Source organism: Pelobates fuscus, chromosome 3, assembly GCF_036172605.1.
Source record: "Pelobates fuscus isolate aPelFus1 chromosome 3, aPelFus1.pri, whole genome shotgun sequence".
NCBI lineage: Eukaryota > Metazoa > Chordata > Amphibia > Anura > Pelobatidae > Pelobates > Pelobates fuscus.
Genome location: NC_086319.1, coordinates 417,808,457 through 417,828,410, shown reverse-complemented (window position 1 = coordinate 417,828,410; position 19,954 = coordinate 417,808,457). Strand labels below are relative to the sequence as shown.

General features: G+C 45.9%; 1 protein-coding gene across 1 annotated transcript in view; it reads right to left on the bottom strand.

Moving 5' to 3' along the window:
- Nucleotides 1–1,158: 1,158 nt before the first annotated feature.
- ZMYND15 (zinc finger MYND-type containing 15) overlaps nt 1,159–19,954 on the bottom strand; it is a 105,771-nt gene continuing 86,975 nt past the window's right edge. Inside the window, exons 12-14 of the mRNA XM_063446076.1 lie at nt 16,399–16,457; nt 13,629–13,789; nt 1,159–1,384 (exon numbers count right to left, since the gene is read on the bottom strand). Coding sequence (XP_063302146.1) covers nt 1,207–1,384; nt 13,629–13,789; nt 16,399–16,457 — 398 coding nt within the window. The 3' untranslated portion in view covers nt 1,159–1,206. The remainder of the gene's footprint in view (nt 1,385–13,628; nt 13,790–16,398; nt 16,458–19,954) is intronic.

Here is a 19,954-nt window from a genome sequence, read left to right as displayed (position 1 = left end):
CTGCTGTTTTGTTTCCCGGATTGCTGCATGGCTTAGCATACTGCCTCGACCTACAAGCAAGAGGCTCGTCTAATAGAATCAGCCTATTGAAAGCTGATTACCTATGCAGCTATCGCTCTCCTTATAGGACTCTGTCCACTACTATGCTGACCCAGTCTTTTAATAGACCTTAATAAAGTTTTTTGTTTTTTTGCTACGTTTAGCTTAAGATTGGACTGGGCTTCTACCCATCTGGTTGCCTTATTATAAGACACCCGGGTTGGGTAATTTCTCCCTTTCATGTTTGTAATTTCAGGGTTATGCCCTATTACCCAGTCTAGGTGACCTTCTCTCCTGGGGTACGGAAGTTGGGTTCGGATTTTTCTTCCCAGTCTTCTGGCCCCTAGAGGCCTTTCATTTTTTCTCTACACTAACAGACACACACTCACTAACAGACACACACACACTCACTCACTAACAGACACACACACTCACACTCACTAACAGACACACACACTCACACACTCACTAACAGACACACACACTCACACACTCACTAACAGACACTCACATTAACACTTTTTTTTTTTACTGTAACCCCCCCAGCCTCCTTACCTTTGGGAATGCTGGGGGGGGGGGCCTTCTTTTTTCCCTGGTGGTCCAGTGGCTGCTGGGCGGGGTCGGGCGGCGATGCTGGGCGGGCGGCGAGCACTTCCTTTGAGCTGTCTGCTCAGCTCCCTCGCGCGCCGCACAGTGAGGCTGGGAGGCGGAGCCGGAATATGACGTCTTATTCCGGCTCCCAGCCTCACTGTGCGGCGCGCGAGGGAGCTGAGCAGACAGCTCAAAGGAAGTGCTCCCTCGCCGCCCGCCCAGCAGCGCCGCCCGACCGCCAAGCAGCAGCCCAGCATGTCTGTTAGCCGCAAGGCTAACAAGACATTTGCCTTGGGCATTTGGGGGGCGGCTTTTTTTGCCGCCCCCTGGAAAATGCCGCCCAAGGCAAATGCCTTGTTTGCCTCGCGGCTAATACGCCCCTGTCGGTGCATAGGAATGTGTGTTTCTATGTGATTTGTGTCTGTGTTTGCAATCCACTTTGAATTTCACACGTTAGTGAATAGCCCTGATAGTGTTTCATCAGTAAGCAGGTAAAGACGTGATACACGCACAGTTTTAGGAGGGGAAGTTTATTTTTCATTGGTAAGTAATGAGGGTAATATGGATATAGTAGATCTATCTGTATTTCTTATTATTGCGCCCTCCCTGCTTCTTCTTTCGGCGCATGTTGGGTTCGAATGCAGGCTCGGGGGCAGGTTCTGGCATCTCCTGCGGTTGTGATGGCTGATGCTGCTGTTTGCTATTATTGGCTCCAGACTTGTAGATTAAGTAGAAGAGGAAGGCGTTATTGTACCTGGAATGACAGGATAGACTATGATAAGCACAGGATGTAGAGTGTGACACGATGACTAGAACGGCAGTAACGGATACTAAATCAATAAAGATTCCAGATTGACCTTTACTTTGCTGGACACCCTGACACATCATGATATGAGTCTAAAACCTATGAAATGCACCTTTGTTGGGTTGCTGTCCAGACTCCGAGTGGAGTGTCGATTTAAAACACAACTCTTTAGGAAAGCAAACTAACTAACCGGTTATCTTTATTCACTAATACAATTGTCATTGTTTCCCCAAAACCTGGACTTATTCTCGATTAATCCCTGATGAGGACCCCTGTGCGCACACCTAGCAATCTGCACAATTATAAACAAATTGACAAAGAAAACTGTAGCAAAGCTCCGATACCACAACTAGGTATCTCTGCTATTCCTTCCTCGAAGCTGTAAGAAGCTCTGTAGTGATTAAAGCCCTTTCCCCCCAGCAACTAGATGACACATAGATGACACATAGTTCTGGGAGACCCCAGTATGGAGTCTCAATAGAGAAATGCACAAGTCCCTCCCAGGCGCCTCTGTGTCTGAGAGATAATTTAGTTCAAAGCGGGATAACTCAATTATCTCTCGTTTACAGGAAGTCACACAAAATATCACAAAACACCCCCAAAACATATGAAAATTATACAGGAACCCCACACAAATCATATCCCTGAATAGCTTGGATCTGAGCACCCAAGTTGTCAAGATAGCGCTCAGGTCCCTTCGGTAGAAGGGAAGTTTTGACCGGCCGGCCACAAGGTGATATCCAAAAACAGTTCCACAGAAAATTCGTCGATGGCCAGTCTTCTTTGTGGGCTCCTGTGCGAACACCGACAAATACTCCCCTGTTTGGTAGTTCCTTTCTCCCGAACACCATTCTCCTGACTGATCGGGAAGTTGAACGAGCAGCGGTACAAAGTTTCCCGCCATTCGCAGGGTTGTGTAGCCGACATAGAGTTCCATACAATCGATGTCCAAGTACTGCTACCTGTGTTCGGGAGACAAAATGGCCACCACTCTTTGGAGCATGTGTATTTGTATATACGAATGGTGGCCACCCAGGGAAAACACTTGAGATAATTGCTCATTCGTGGTTAAGAGCCAGGGGTGGTCGGTGTTCGTGGAGTTATAAAAATGGGGACCATACATATTCTGTTTGGGAGGTACGGGGGTACGGAAAGCCGAACAACAGAGAAATAGAAACATACATATATATACATACATACATACATATACATACTGCACTGGAACAGAATAACCACTGTAAACCCCAACGAACCACCGAGACCCCAACCAAGATGCATAAATTGCAATCTTCCTGCCCCTGAAGGTAAGAACTTGTGTAGATCATGCCTGATGGAAGTCGCCAAATAATCTAACAGAACAAGATCTCCACAGGAAGAATTGAAAATATTGATATCTCAGGCTATAGCGGAAAGTTTTAGGTATACTAAAACTTAGCCTCAATCATCAGAATCAGAAGAAGACTCAGATCATCTAGAATTTTTGGAAGAAGAAGAAGAGGACTCACAGGATTCCCCTATATCCTCTGATGGCAGGTCCATTGACGAGCTTATTATCCTCTTGAGAAACACCTTAACCCCTTAAGGACACATGACATGTGTGACATGTCATGATTCCCTTTTATTCCAGAAGTTTGGTCCTTAAGGGGTTAAGGCTACAAGAAGAAAGACCTAACTTGCAGGAAGCTGATAGATACTTTGAGGGCTTGTAGTCAACCAGACCCACCTTTCCAGTCCATTCTGCAATCAAAGATGTTATATCCCAGGAATGGAACAAACATGAGAAAAAATCCACACTTGACTTTAAGATCTTCAGGGTGTATCTGTATTCTTCAGGCGACAGTAAGGCGTGGGTTTCTATCCCAAATATTGATGCCGCAGTCATAAGAATGGCTAAAAGAACAAGTTTTCCTATTGATTCTATGGCATACCTGAGGGAACCGATGGAAAAGAGGTTAGATGCAGACCTGATGAAAGCATACTTGTCTCTGGGCTCAGCTCTACATCCGGCTGTAGCTCTGACTACCTTATCCAGAGCTCTCAAGGTCTGGCTGAAAAACATTGAAGAGTATATTGAGAGGGAACTACACAGAGAAAACCTTGTGGAAAGCCTGAAAGAAGTTAATTAGTTTTGCTCAGAGGCATCATTGGATATTTCCAAAAAGCATGACATTAACAGTAGCCTCAAGAAGGGCTCTATGGCTTCACTCATGGGGAGCGGACTACAACTCAAAGGCTCTGCGGTTTCCCATCCCAAGGAGATTTATTATTTGGCAAAATATTGGATGAGGATATTCAAAAGGCAGCTGATGGAGAGACAAAAAACAGCTTCTTCTTCCTGGGGAAATTAGAGATACACGGATCGGTCCTTTCGTGATAGAAGATCTTACAAACCTGTAAGAGAATACTCCAGAAATCCAAACTGGAAAAATTACTGTTACGGTTGCCTCCAGGCAGGCTGGAAGTTGGACCGTAGAAAGGATGCTCCTAGCGCTCACCAAAGGATCATCAGCACCGTAGACACCATAACTACTGCGTAGCCACCATAAGTACTGCAGACTCTACGAACCACCGCTGCTGGGCTGGTATCTCGCCGTCTGCTCTGTGCCCTGGACCTACGACCAGGCTCCAGTAGATGAACCTCTTCCTTCTGTAGAGCGAAGCAGGATCAGGAACAAGAGCGCTTACAAGAGCTCAGTAGCTAAGGGAGTATGAAGAGCATAGCAATCCCTGTAGTGATTATAGCTGTCCCCTACAAACATGAGTCAAGGCTGCAAGTTAGAGGGTCAGAAGAGGTCTGAGGTGCTGGAACACCCAGCCTTGTTTTTATTACGGTTGTGCACATACAGAACACACCCAGGGGAGGCATAAAATAACCAATCAAATAACAGTACAACCCACACATCCCATCCCCTCAGATAAGCAGTTAACATAATTATTACAGACAGTAAAAAATACAGTTTTCACACATACACTGTTACTTTAAAACCATACATTCAATCTCCATAAAAGTTACATATTTAGACTCAGCATACATCAAACAAACACTTCCAAAAATCAGCCAAATCCCTCCAGTGGATCAAAAGTTAGCTGGAGGTCCCTTTATGACCGACCGCAAGCACAATTTCCTGCCCAAAACAGTTCCATAGATTTGGGCTGTGCGGTCGGTCAATTTCATGCAGAAAAACGACTGTCCCATCTTCGAACGGGACTTAGTCTCTGGAGCTGCAAGTTCAGTATGGAAGAAGGTAAGGGTCAGCGGTGTTCGTGTATTTGCGCATTCGATTTTAGTTCCACAGAATCTTTAGCATACACTGCTGACCGCATTCGAATGAACAAAGATGGCCGCCGCCACGTGTTCGTTTGCACGAACTGCGGCCACCCAGCGGTCGGCAATTAACCTGCAGTAACCTCACAGCCTGGGAGGTAAATTGCCTGCACACTTTAACTTCTGGGTGGTCCGCCTGTGTGGTACTTGGTTCAGTAAGCCCTATTTACTGAACCAAGTGGGAGAAAGCCAGGAACAAGTTATTTTACAGATCTGGGGACATAGTCTTAAAGGAGCATTGTTCACCAAAGTCACAATATGTCCCCAGACGGTTCTTAAAGGGCCATACACACCCAATAAAAGTTAATACGTTTTCAGGGGCACAATTTCCAGGGGCCATAGTCACGAGGAAGGAGGCTGGCAAATAGGCTTCTCCACAATCCAGGGTAGCAGGGCAATTTTCCACTTAAAGGGCCAGTTACAAATAGCAGTTTGTAACAATTACCAACAGACATCTACCAAAAACTAAAGAGGGAAAGGACCTAGGACTTCGAGTAAAAACTTCTGAAGGTCGGCAGGTTCAGATAGGGCTGATTGGAGGAAGACTTCAGAGGTTTTACCCTATCTGGACCCAAAACATCACAGACGCATGGGTGCTTTCCATTATAAAGGAAAGCTACAGGATGGAATTTAAGACTCTTCCAAGAGAAAACATATTCATACGATCAAGAGTATCAAAAAGCTGAAAAGAACATGCCATGAAAGAATGTATTCACAAACTTCTACACCAAGGGGTAATGGTGGAAGTCCCAAAAGAAGGCCTGTGCAAAGGTATATATTCTACAGTGTTCCTTGCACCAAAGCCTCGGGGGAGAATGGAGACTGATCCTAGACCTAAAAATGATTAATTCCATGTAGAAGAAATTAACTTTCAAGATGGAATCCATTTCCACTATCATAAAGAACATAAAAGAAGGAGGATGGATGACGTCCATCGACTTAAAGAACGCTTACTATCAGATACCAATCCACAAGAACCATCTAAAGTTTCTAAGATTCTGGGTGTTAGGAAAACACTTCCAGTTCAAGGGCCTTCCTTTCGGTCTCAGTCTAGCCCTGAGAACTTTCACCAAGACACTCGTTACTCTGATTGCATTCCTGAGAAATCGAGGCATTCATATTTTCCACTATTTAGACCATGGGTTGTCAACCTGGTCCCTACCGCCCACTAGTGGGCGTTTCAGGATACCAGGTGGGCGGTAGGGATTTCCTCATTTGGAAAGATTGGGTGGGTGGGTGCGAGCTGGCGGTACCCCTGCGACCGGGTACCGCCATCACCATTTGCGGCTCCCGGCCTGCGCGGCAAATTGCCGGGGTCATCGTCCAAGGGGTTCATCGGGTGGCCCATGCTGTCAGGGCCACCCGATGGATGTGGATTGTAAGGGGGCCCGGTCAGTGCTGGGCCCTTTAACAGCGCGACCGGGCCACCTGTGATTACATCAAACGCTGGGAGGAAGCGACTGCACATCACTCCTCCCAGCTAACACACAGACCGCGCGGGAGGAAGCAAAGGGAGTGAGAGTGGGAACTCTGACTCCCATCCACCTGAGCCACCACTGGACCCCAGGGAAAGTCACCCTCCTGCACCTTAAAGGTAGGAAACAGGAGGGTGACTTAAATATAATGTGTGTTTGTTTGTGTGTATGTGTCTTTGTATGTATGTCTTGTGTGTGTGTGTGTGTCTTTGTATGTATGTCTTGTTTCTGTATGTGTGTGTCTGTGTATGTATATGTCTGTATGTGTGTGTATGTGTCTTTGTATGTATGTGTCTTTGTATGTATGTCGTGTGTGTCTGTGTCAGGATCGGGACAGGGATCCAACACGCAGAGTACAAACAGTAGCCAGATACGTATACCGGACCTTAGAATGGCCGGACTAACGTAAGTAGTACAGTATAGAATGGTCAAAGACAAGCCGAGGTCGAGGGTAACAGAAGACAGGTAAGCGAGAGACAAGCCGAATCAAGGGTAACAGAGATAAGCAGAGTAAGGTAAACAAGCCGGGTCAAAACCAAAAGGGATAATAGAATACAACAGCACTGAGTGACTAGAACAAGCTAGAACCACGACAGGGCAATGAGCTAATGAAAGAAGCTCTGTTAAATACCCTGTTCAGAGCAGTAACCACGCCTCCGAGGCTTCCTGATTGGTCCTGCAGCAATTGAGTGACAGGTCGTTCCGGAGGAGTGTCCTGATGACAACTTCCTGCCTAGATGCTGTAAAAGGCAGTCACTCCCTCGCGGCCGGCCTTGCATGACCGGATAGACCGTGGGGAAGGGTGCCATCAGGCCGTCTGGATGGAGGAACAGCTAAGTCTCTACCTCTTTCGGAGGTAGAGACCACAGGTACCCTGACAGTACCCCCCCTCTCAGATACGCCCACCGGGCGGAATACACCAGGGCGAGAAGGGAATCGAGAGTGAAACGCCCTGCGGAGACGGGGAGCATGCACCTCCTCCTGAGGTACCCAACTTCTCTCCTCAGGACCATAATCCTTCCAATCGACCAGATATTGCAGTTTCCCCCGGGAGATTCGAGAATCAACGATGGAATTGACCTCATACTCCTCCTGACCCTCCACCTGAACTGAGCGGGGAGGGGCGATCGTGGAGGAGAACCTGTTACATATTAATGGTTTTAGCAAGGAAACATGAAATGAATTAGGAATGCGTAAGGCATTAGGCAACGCTAAACGATACGCAACTGGGTTAATTTGAGACAGTACCCTGTAAGGTCCAATATATCGAGGAGCAAACTTCATGGACGGCACTTTTTACCGAATGTTTCTAGTACTTAACCATACTCTATCGCCTGGAACAAACACCGGTGCTGCCCTTCTAAGTTTGTCAGCGTGTTTTTTAACCAGCGTAGAATTGTGCAGAAGGATTTGTCGAGTTTGATCCCACAACTCTCTTAAATTGGCAACATGAACATCCACCGACGGTATCCCTTGAGAAGAAGACTCCGAAGGAAGGATGGAAGGATGAAAGCCATAATTCAAGAAAAAAGGGCTAGAATGCGTAGAATCACAAATGAGATTGTTATGTGCAAACTCCGCCCAAGGAATCAAACCGACCCAATCGTCCTGGTGTTCTGAAACGAAACAACGTAAATATTGTTCCACTTTTTGGTTAGTGCGTTCAGCAGCTCCATTGGACTGAGGATGATAGGCAGAGGAGAAATTCAATTTGATGCCTAGTTGGGAGCAGAATGATCTCCAAAAACGGGAAACAAATTGGGAGCCTCTGTCAGAGACAATCTGGGAAGGTATCCCATGCAAACGGAAAATCTCCCTGGCGAATATCTCCGCTAATTCGGGCGAAGATGGGAGTTTAGGTAAGGGAATGAAGTGAGCCATTTTAGTAAATCTGTCTACCACAGTGAGGATGACAGTCTGCTTTTTAGAGATAGGCAAATCAACAATGAAGTCCATTGCCAGGCAGGACCAAGGCTTTTCAGGAACCTCTAAAGGGTGTAGAAATCCGCATGGAAGCGAATGGGGTAGCTTGGTCTTGGTACAAACTTCACATGCCCCGATGAATTCTTTAATATCCTTGCGTAAGTCAGGCCACCAAAAATCTTTAGAGACCAGCGCATAAGTCTTGCGGATGCCAGGATGCCCAGCCACCTTACTGTTATGGAGACAGCGTAGCACCTCCAGTTGGAGAGCGGCAGGAACGAAGTGTCGATCCCCAGGGGTCTGTTTGGGTGCCAAATGCTGAAACTTCATGATCTCAGAAAGCAATGGAGAGTGAATCCTGAGATTCGTGTTCGCGATGATATTCCCCTTAGGAACTATGGAGGACAGAAGTGGTTCAGTTATAGTGGATGGTTCATATTGACGAGACAATGCATCAGCTTTAGAGTTCTTAGAACCAGGTCTATACGTAAGTACATAATTAAAGTGAGTGAGGAACAAGGCCCAGCGAGCCTGCCTGGCGGACAAGCGCTTCGCCTCCCCAATATAAGACAAGTTCTTATGATCCGTTAGAATAGTAACAGGGTGTAGTGTCCCTTCCAGTAAATGTCTCCACTCCTTTAAAGCCTTAATGACCGCTAACAATTCCCTCTCCCCGATGTCATATCTGCTCTCAGGCCCAGAAATTTTTTTAGAGAAGAAACCACAAGGGTGTAACGGTTTATCCACCCCTAACCTTTGGGACAGAACAGCCCCAACTCCTGTCTCAGAAGCATCAACCTCGAGCAAGAAAGGCAGAGTCGTCTCAGGATGAACTAGAATGGGAGCTGAGGCAAAAAGTTCCTTGAGAGTCTTAAAAGCACCAAGAGCTTCCTCAGACCAGAACTTAGTATCAGCCCCTTGTTTGGTCATATTGGTAATAGGCGCAATGATAGAGGAGTAACCCTTAATGAAGCGCCTATAGTAGTTGGAAAACCCAATAAACCTTTGGATAGCCTTGAGTCCTTTGGGCAAAGGCCAGTCTAAAATAGATTGGAGTTTACCAGGATCCATTTTAAAACCTTCCCCAGAAATCACGTACCCAAGAAAGTCTACCTGAGCCTGATCAAAACTGCACTTCTCCAATTTGCAGTATAGACCATGTTGCAGAAGTTTGTGTAACACCTTTCTGACCTGTCTATGGTGAGTCTCAATCTCCTTAGAGTGTATTAGTATGTCGTCCAGGTAAACAATAACACAATCATGCTGAAACTCCCTAAGTACCTCATTAATCAAATCTTGAAATACTGCAGGAGCATTGCATAGTCCAAATGGCATAACAGTGTATTCGTAATGGCCATACCGGGTATTGAATGCCGTCATCCACTCGTGACCTTGCTGGATTCTCACCAAATTGTAAGCCCCTCTGAGATCTAACTTGGTGAAGATTTTGGAGCCCTTAAGACGATCAAATAACTCGGTAATCAGTGGGATAGGATAGGCATTTCTGACAGTTATTTTATTCAAGCCTCGGTAATCGATACAAGGTCTCAGCGTGCCGTCCTTCTTCTTAATGAAAAAGAACCCCGCCCCGGCCGGAGAAGAAGACCTCCTGATAAATCCCTTTTCTAAATTCTCCTGAATATACTCCTCTAGAACCGAGTTTTCCTGAACAGACAAAGGATATACATGGCCCCTCGGAGGCATAGTCCCGGGTAGAAGCTTAATTTTACAGTCAAATGACCTGTGTGGCGGCAAAGAATCGGCATTCTTCTTGTCAAACACTGCCCTTAAGTCTAGGTAAAGGTCTGGTATTTGTCTCTCTGTGGACTGAGTAGGATTCTCCTGTATGTTAATATTAGCTAATGGAGAAACCTTGCACAGACACCGATCCTGGCAGCCCTGGCCCCACGAGAGTATCTCCCCTAACTCCCAATCGATAATAGGGTTATGTTCTTTCAACCATGGGTACCCCAGAACTATGGGAACGGAAGGAGACGAAATGAGCAGAAGAGATAAATTCTCCACGTGTAGGACACCAACACCTAACTCAATGGGTATGGTCTCACGAAAGATAACAGGATCTAGTAGTGGTCTACCATCTATGGCCTCAACGGCCAAGGGTGTCTCCCTTAGCTGGGATGGGAAATTGTTTTTACTAGCAAAGGCTTGGTCGATAAAATTCTCAGCAGCACCGGAATCTATCAAAGCCATAGCCCTTACTACTTCCCTCCCGCAAGTTAAGGAAACTGGTAGCAGAAGCCTGTGATCTTTATAATTAGGAGTAGAGGACAAAATAGAAACACCCAAGGCCTGTCCTCTAGAGAGACTTAGGTGCGAGCGTTTCCCGGGCGGTTAGAACAGTTCGAGAGTAAATGACCCTTAACTCCACAATACATACACAAACCCTCTCTTCTCCTGTACTGTCTTTCCTCCTCAGAGAGGCGGGTATACCCTATCTGCATAGGTTCAGGAAGCAAAGATACCGTGGAGTCAGGACTTGGAAAAGCGGGGGCTAACCTAAAAGAAGGTCTCCGGTTCCTCTCTCGAGTGTTCTGTCTCTCTCTTAAACGTTCATCTATACGAGAGATGAACGAAATTAAATCCTCTAAATTCTCAGGGAGTTCTCTGGTAGCAACCTCATCAAGGATTACTTCAGATAAGCCATTCAAAAATACATCCATATACGCCTGCTCATTCCACTTGACCTCCGACGCCAGAGACCTGAACTCTAGTGCATAATCCACCAGTGTTTGGTTCTCCTGTTTCAGACGCAACAGTAATCTGGCGGTATTAACCTTTCTACCTGGAGGGTCAAATGTTCTTCTAAAAGCAGTTACAAAGGCGTTATAGTTATAAACTAATGGGTTATCGTTCTCCCATAATGGGTTGGCCCATCTCAGAGCTTTCTCAATAAGTAGGGTGATAATAAATCCTACCTTTGCCCTATCTGTAGGATAAGAGCGAGGTTGCAATTCAAAGTGGATACTAATTTGGTTTAAGAAACCACGACACTTCTCAGGAGCCCCACCATAGCGTACTGGGGGGGTAATGCGAGAAGAAGCACCCACTGTGGCTACCTCTAGACCTGAACCGACAGGAGAAACAGGGGTATTACGTATCTCCTCTGGTGGGTTATTGGCACGAGATAATAGAGCCTGTAGCGCAAGCGCCATCTGATCCATTCTGTGATCCATGGCTTCAAACCTAGGATCAGGAGAAGCCAGCTGACTGTTTGTACTCGGAAATTTTACTCTCTGCATCCACATCAGCTGTCGGCAGGGCATGATGTCCTATCACAATGGTGAATCTTCGATCTGGGGTATGCATTCCCTCCTCTACCGATGATACATTGCTTCCCGTGCAAAGTTTGGACAGGGAGAAGGAAAGTAATAGCGGTGATGCCGAATTGGCCAAGGAGGCCCTGGTTCCCTTTACTGATCAAGCTGAGCCTGGCAGACCACTGGCCACTACCTCTGAGGTCGGATATTCTGACCCAAGGTCTTGTTTCTCACCCCCACCCAGAGATCCTGAACTTAGGGGCATGGCTTTTGAAAAGGAGAGATTCAAGAACTTGGGTCTCTCTGAAGCAGTTGTTGATACTCTCTTGAAGTCAAGAAAAAGATCAACTTCGAAATGTTATCATAGGATCTCGGAGACATTCAAGAATTGGGCATCTTCTAACGATATTGAATTTAACAAGCCCACAAATGTTCGAATTCCTACAAGAGGGACTCGATAGAGGTCATAGCCTTAGTACCTTAAAAGTACAATCTTCGGCATTAGCTGCTCTATGCGATTTTTCCTGGTCTTCGGACCCGCTCATTGCAAGGTTCTTTAAGGCGGCCTTAAGAAAAAGACCCCCCAAAAGGAATTACTCTCCTCCATGGTTTTGGATGCCTAGACTGAAAGTCTATTTTCACCTTTGGACAGTCTGAACGCTACCCTGCTTACACTTAAAACCTTGTTTCTGGCAGCTATAACCTCAGCCAGACATATTTCCGAAATGAAAGCCTTCTCTGCGGATGAGTCTTGCACTCAGGTATTTCATGATAGTGTATGTCTATGCACTAGGCAAGCATTCTTACCTAAAGTGGTCTCTGAATTCTATCTGTCCCAAGAGGTGGTCCTACCATCATTCCTCCCTAATCCAGGATCCGAAATAATTGGATGTTCGGGAATGTCTGGTTCGTTATTTGGATATATCTAAATCCTACAAGAAATCTGACCAGTTATTTGTACTTCCTTTTGGTACAAGAATAGGTGAGGCTGTCTCTGCTTCTACCCTAAAAGATGGATCACTAGAATCAGAGTGCCTACCAGCACAAGAACTTGTCTCCTCCAACCAAAATTAAAACTCATTCAACAAGAGCTCTGGCCACTTCATGGGCTAAATGGGCAGAGGTGCCAATACGAAAATATTTTTAAGGCAGATACCTGGTCTTCTCCAATGACCTTTATAAAACATTATAAAGTTGATGTGGCATCTCCTTCCACCTCTTTTGGCAGGGGAGTTTTGTCCTCGGTATCCTCCGTTTGTTGAAATTAAATATTTTCTTCTTTGTTTACATTCGGTTCTTTGCGTCTGTTTTTTCCCAACCCTGATATTTATGTTTCTGCTTGGGTATTACCCATGACTGATGCTGCCATGATTAGCCAGGAATAGGGAACATTTACTTCATACTTACCATAATTTTATTTTATTTTCATGGCTATTTTTCATGGCAGCGTCAAGTTTCCCACCCTTTGTATTTTGTGCTTTATAATTGAACTAGGGTATGAAGGGAGGAGGGACCTTTTATACCTAATTAGTCTGATTAATTCGTTTTTAATTCCTGTCCTGTGTTGTCCTGTGTTGACTACCCATGAATGATGCTGCCATGAAAAATAGCCAGGAAAAGAAAATTACGGTAAGTATGAAGTAAATTTTCGCTAGTATGTCATAAGCAGGTTGTTGATCCAAGAATAATTCTAATTGGCATTATGGAGTCAAGAAGGAGTTTTCCCCATTTTGTAGCATAATTGGAAATGGCTGCAATTGTTTTTTGTTTTTTTATCTTCTGGATCAACAGCGTAAAAGAATGGGCTTCACTATATTTAACATTAACACACACAGATAAAAACATTGACAAATGGAGTTAGAGACACACAGATACACACACTGACATAGAGACACACTGTCAGGTCCTTGCAACACATACACACCATGATACATAGTTACATAGCTGAAAAAAGACTTGCATCCATCAAGTTCAGCATTCCTCACAGATAGAGACACAAAAACCACTGACACACTAAAACACAGTTGGACCCTGGCCTTTGAATATAGCGCCCATTGGTTATTTGTCTGCTTTGAAAAGTCCAGGCCTAACCCTCAATGTAAACTTGCCCTGTTATTTGTACTTGTTTGTCTTTATAAATAATAATATAATCACTGGGTGTAAATGTGGTCAGTAGATTCTTTGGTACCCACCATGGCATGCAGTTATCAGTGGTTGGAATCCTCAAGGGCGAGCGGAAGGGGTTGAGGACCGGAGTGCTGGAAGTGCCTCCAGTTGCTATTGCCACCACCTGACTGTCCACGTCACAGCTGTATTGGGAGCACTCCGAAAAATATGCAGGAACTTTCAGAGACTGAGAAATGGATATAAAACAAATATCAGCGGGTTCATCTATCAGAGGAAAACACAATTACATCGCCCCCTGTCTGTGTCACTGTGTCACCCTACAGGGAGAGCGACAGACTCATAGCGCCACCTGTCTGTGTCACTGTGTCACCCAGCTGGGAGAGCGACAGACTCATAGCGCCCTCTGCCTGTGTAACGTCATCCTGTATAGGGAGGTATAGACTCATATCGCCCCCTATTTGTTCACTGTGTTATGTGACAGGAGTAGGGACAGACTTCTAGCGCCACCTGTCTGTAACGTTGTCATCCTGTTGAGCAAGCATGTCAAACTAGCATGGGCCAAATAAACAAGGTTTAAGTTTATGTGGGTCGCAAAAAAACAAAACAAAACAAAAAAAACTTACATTTTCATTGAAACTTTTTATTTTTTTAATTTAAGTACAGTATAAAAAAATACTCCAGCATCCCCCTCTACTAAACCCCAGCCCCGCCTCTACTAAACCCCAGTCACCCACACTACTAAATCCCAGTCCCGCCCTTATACTAAATCCCAGCATCCCCCTCTACTAAACCCCGGCCCCTATTTAAAAAAAATAAACCCAATAATAGCCACCAAGCAAACTCTACACACATTGCCGCTGCCAATATGCGACTCCGTAGTCTAGCCTCTGGTATGTCCCCAATGGCGCAGTTTGCACCCTTTGCCAAAGTGAATCCTCCCACTACTCCTTGAAACCCTGTGAAGGTGGAGCACGTTAATGTCACGTCGGAATGTGATGTGGCGTTGCCTGCCTCCATGCACTTCCAGGTCCTCCACTGTCCAGCCGTGACCATCGCAACAATGACCAACACACTCACTGACAGACACATGCACTGACAGACAGACAGACACACACATTTACACATTCTTGCACACACTCACAAATAATTTTATTTATTGCTGATTGCTCCCTACCTTTGGAAGCTGGTGTGGGGCCTCTCTCTGGAGTTCCCCGGGTGGGGTACATTTTAGCAGAGTAGGCACCTGCAATGTAAGGAGAGCATGTGCCTACTCTGCTTTAACAGTAATCATCTACATGCGGCTCACTAGGCTGCAAAGATTTTCAGTTTGACATGCTTGCTGTAGAGGGAGGTAAAAAAATCATAGCACCCCTTGTGGCAAAAGTAACCTCACCACTGGTTCTTGGAGTGGCCTGTTTGCCAGCCTCCTGCCTCAGGACTATGGGCCATGCAAAAAGGCTCATAGAAGACCTTGTTCGTGCCTTTTCGCTATTCTGTTCGGTAGATTGCATTCCACTCCTATTCTAACATTGTCTCGTTCGACTACCGAACAACTGCATGAACCAGGGACCACCCGGGAGCTTGTCAACACCTATTAACACCTTGGAACGATTCTCACCGCAGTGTGCTAAATGTTCATCTGGGAGGCCGCAATTCCTATGGACAACCACGAGGTGGTGGCCATCTTGTTCGCATGAACGCAGGCACTGGTGTTTGGGCATGAATCTCATGGAACTAAAATCGGACACAGAAACTACCGAACACCGCTGGACTTCCATCATCGCCTGCGTTCGGTTCTTTACAATTTAGAAGGGCACTGTGCGGTGAAATAGTTTGTCTGGATGAGGGGAACAAGCTCCAGGGTAAGAACATTGACTATGTTTGGTAGTTTGTTCATTTTCCAAACTACCAAACTAGACCGACTGCAAGCCCTGATTCCCTGGAACTGTTTTGGGCATGGGAACATGAGTGTGGTCGGTAAAAAAATAAGACTTCCAGGAAATTCCTGAAGCCCTGAACTGATCTGGGTGATTTTTTGATATGTTGGTCACCCAGATCAGGCCTATCAGGGGATGTAACTATTGTGGTGGTTTTGTGTGTTTTAAATGTATTTTGGGTTTTTTATAAAAAAATAGTGTTTTTCTGCTTGGAGATAATTGCAATAGTACAGTCCATGACTCAATTATCTCCCAGGTACAGAGGAGGAATTGATTATGTATGGGAGTGTCCAAGATCTGAGAGCCAATGTGGTTATGCAATTGTTTATACTGTCTTTTACTCTCAGGCCCGGGGGAGTGCCCCTTGCATTGGGACCTGCATTTAAGGCCAGTTGTGGCTCCCATTAAACAAGTTCCTGCTTACCCTCAACATAGCCTTTCCATCTCATCTGTGGGGGAAACGGCTGTATCTACCCTGGGGATTGCTTTATCACTATACTCCTCTGGTTTACAATCACTTGCTCTTGTAAGAGCAGCCTGCTACATATTCTTGGAGGAGAGGTCAACCCACTGGAAGCTGGATCCTGGTCTTTGGGCCAGGGTGGGTGGAGAACAGCAAGACCCCAACCAAGCTGTAACGCTGGAAGTGGGGACTACAGTGCTGATGGTGTCTGGTGCGGTGCTTGTGGTACTCGGTAAGCACTAAGGAAACAGCGATTGGCGGAGGCACCCAGTCGGGGTGCCAGGAGGTCCGCCACACCCCTTGTTTGTGTCACTTTGTCACCTTGTAGGTAAGGTAAAGATTCTCCTGTCTGTGTCACTGTCACCCATTGGGACAGGGAATGGGATTGTGATACTGTTTTGTTGACCATGCTTTTTGTAGTATTGAACAACTAACCTGCAGTCTTGGTAAGGTGCTCAGCCACGTGTCATTTAACCCAAATCCGGGATTGAAACCTGCACAAATTAACATTAGTTCAATCAGAGCTGTCTTTCATCGTAAAAAAAAGTTCTCCATTAGTAATTATATATATATTCCAGTTTGATTACTACAAATGAGCAGAGGAATGAAAAATGAAAAAGAAAGAAATTGGAGCTTAATCCTTATATAAATTAGAAATACAGCACACAGAACGAGCACGCAAACATAAGATGACATACAGGATATTTACACAAATTAAAAGGTTTTATTTGTGTATTTATGCTGTATAAACATATTATAAGGATATATAAGGATTATAAGTATTGTGTCATTTCTCTTGCAGTGTCTGAGACAGAATATAGTATAGTAGCAGAAATAAAAAAAATTGTGGTAAATGTGACAAAATTAGAAATGGTGACATAACATGTTTGTGGGAATTTGTCGGGAAGCTAATAATATTTTTGATAATGCCATTTTCTAACAATGCCACAACGTAACAACAGACAGTGTAGCTGCACGAACTACTTGACTCCTCAGAAATGGAGAGTGACAGAAAAGAGCGATGGCGGAGATTATTCTGATGGGTGAAGACTTGTACAGGAGCAAAGAGGATGGTGAATGTGGAATTATGGATAGTTGAAAACTCAGATTTGCTGTAGTATACCGACAATTAGCTGGGCTATGCCCGTTAGGCTGTCCCCCTTCCTAGTGTAGAGTGATTATGCTCTCTTGCAAACAGTGGTCGAGACTTAGTGAAGGGTGAATAAGACCTGGTTTATTGGAGCACAATTGTCACCTTACATACCGGGGGGGTCCCCAGGAAGAACAATGGATTGTGACATAACCAGCGCCTTGGTGTGTGCCTGAGCTGGTAATTTTATTATTGGCTGGACACCTCAGCACCAGATTAAGAAAAACATATATAAAACATATTTCCTGTGCCCACATCCCCACAGCAGTGTCATCATCGGAAACGTCTCTCTGGAGCGTCCATTTTGTCCAAAAAGCTCCTGGATTGGATGTGGCTAGCCCAAATTAGGTGGAAGTCCAGAGTTCAGTGGCATGCGGCTAGCTTCAGATCTGGCTCAGAATTACAGAGAGTTTGGTAGAGTTCTCAGTCGTATAAAAACAAAGTGGGAACACGGAGCTCCCCCAAGTAGTTGGTGACATTTGATGACTCATCACCACCTCGGTTAACCCTCCAAAAAGCTCCTTGATTGTCGGTCCTGGGACCGTGACCACTCCCGTTAAAGTTTTAGGAGACTGCGTCAACTCCGCAATCCACTTCAGAGTTCCAGGGAGTTTGCTCAAGGTCATTCACACCGTGACTCAGCGGCCCCCTGGCCAGTGATGGGAGACTCCTGATCAGCTAGTAGGGCCTGGAGGCATGGACTGGAAGTTTTGACTTTAGCAAGAAAAGTATTTTGAAAGAAGGGGTGGCGGGTGGGGAGGCATGACCAGAGAGTCTGTCACATTTGCATTCAAGGAAGACCTTCTTTTACTAACAGCTTATCCATCAAGCATTAAGTGGCCTCCAACCTGTTAAACCTGAGACAAACAAAAAGTGGGATACAGGCTGTTGGGTTGAGGCAGAGAATTGTATAGCAGGATATTTCTTCATGGAGAGAGCTGAACCAAGGTCAATCAAACATTCACTGCACAGCCTGGTCTACAAACCCGTGGTCTGTGTGTAAAATCGAGCACTGTGTGCCTTTGAAAAGTAGTTTTATTCATCCGAAGAGGTGTGTGGAACTGCTGTTCCAATAATCCTCTTGGTCAGAAGATTATTCCAGTGGCATCACTGGAGGGGGGGCGGGGGGCAGAGGAGGCCATGGCCATCCCTACATCATGCATTGAAATTGAAGTCGGGAGCACTGAGTCTCCCTTCACAGCCCTTTTCCCACATGCGGCCAGAGGGGGCACTGTGCTGGGAGGACTTCCTCCTGGAGAGAGCAGCGCAGGGGAGAGACAGGGAGAGGAAGCTTAGCTCTGCACAGAGGCATCCAGGCAGCTACTGGTAAGTGTGAGTCAGTGTGTGTGGTTGAGTCTCTGAGTGTGTGAGGGAAGGGGGAGTCAGTCTGTGTGTGTGTGTGTGTATGGGTCAGTCTGTGTGTGGTGGGAGTCAGTCTGTGTATGTATGGGTCAGTCTGTGTGGGGGAGCAGTCTGTGTCTGTGTATGTGTCAGTCTGTGTGCTGGGGGGCAGTCTATGTGTGTTTGTATGGGTCTGTCTGTGTATGTGTATGGGTCAGTCTGTGTGGGGGAGCAGTCTGTGTATGTATGGGTCAGTCTGTGTGCGGGGGGGGCAGTCTGTGTGTGTGTGTGGGGGCAGTCTGTGTGGGGGAGCAGTCTCTGTGTGTGTGGGGGGGTCAGTCTGTGTGGGTTAGTCTGTGTGTGTGTTTGTATGGGTCTGTCTGTGTATGTGTATGGGTCAGTCTGTGGGTTTGTATGGGTCAGTCTCTGTAAATGCTTGAGCTCCAAGGGAGATACCTCTTATGACCTCCCCTGTACCAGATGAAACCGAAGCTCTTGTAAAGCACTCCCACCAACACAGAGTACACCTTTGCATACACACACAGTGCACCCCTTACACACATCTCTTCACCTACACACACACACACACACACACACACACATTCTCCACCCCATTACACACCAAATCTAATATATATATAATGCCAAAATACCAGAATATTGCAGTATGCAATGATACCATTTTTATTGGACTAACATTATTTCAAAGACAAGCTTTCGAGAGTTTTCCTCTCTTCTTCAAGTCTGAAGAAATACTGATCAATCTGATAGATTAAAACAACTGATGTTAGAGAAGGGGAGGGAGGGGGGTAAGTGGGGCGTCATAAATAGCAGGAGATGTGCCTGAAATTGAAAGGTTCAGGTTGGCTGAGAAAAGCCAGAAAAAGTAAATAAACAGAGAAGAGTCAATAAGCTAGTTAAAAAAACAAAAACAAAAAAAAACAACAAAACAAGAAAACAACAATTTGGCATCTTGTGTACTGGACTCATACGGCTGATCCAATCTGTGGTGGGACCGCTGTAATTCGTGCTCTATCCCCTGTGTCCCCCTCCCCCCCCCCCATGTAATTGTGATGCATTCCTATGCTTCCCCTGCTCCCCGTTGGGGAGAGCTCATACGAACCTGTCCCCCACCCACTCATACCGCTCCCCCTCTGCTCCTTCTTCTCCAGTATCTGCTCTGCCCCTATATCTCTGGAGAGATGGATCTGTCTGGGTTTCCCTCCCGAACTCCTCTGGGGAATCCCAGCTAACTAAAGTCTGCCCTGGGGTGTCAGTCGGGGAATCGGTTCTTACCTGGGTCTCAGCAGCAGGTGGGCCGGTTCCAGCAGCACGGGTCTGAGCACGGGTAGTCACTGGGTTGGCTTCGGCAGGTCCCATGGAAGCATAGGCAGAAATCAGAGGGGCCAAATCATTTCCCAGCAAAACATCAGCAGGCAAGTCCTTCATAACTCCCACATTCACATATCCGGATCCCACTCCCCAGTCCAAATGAACCCG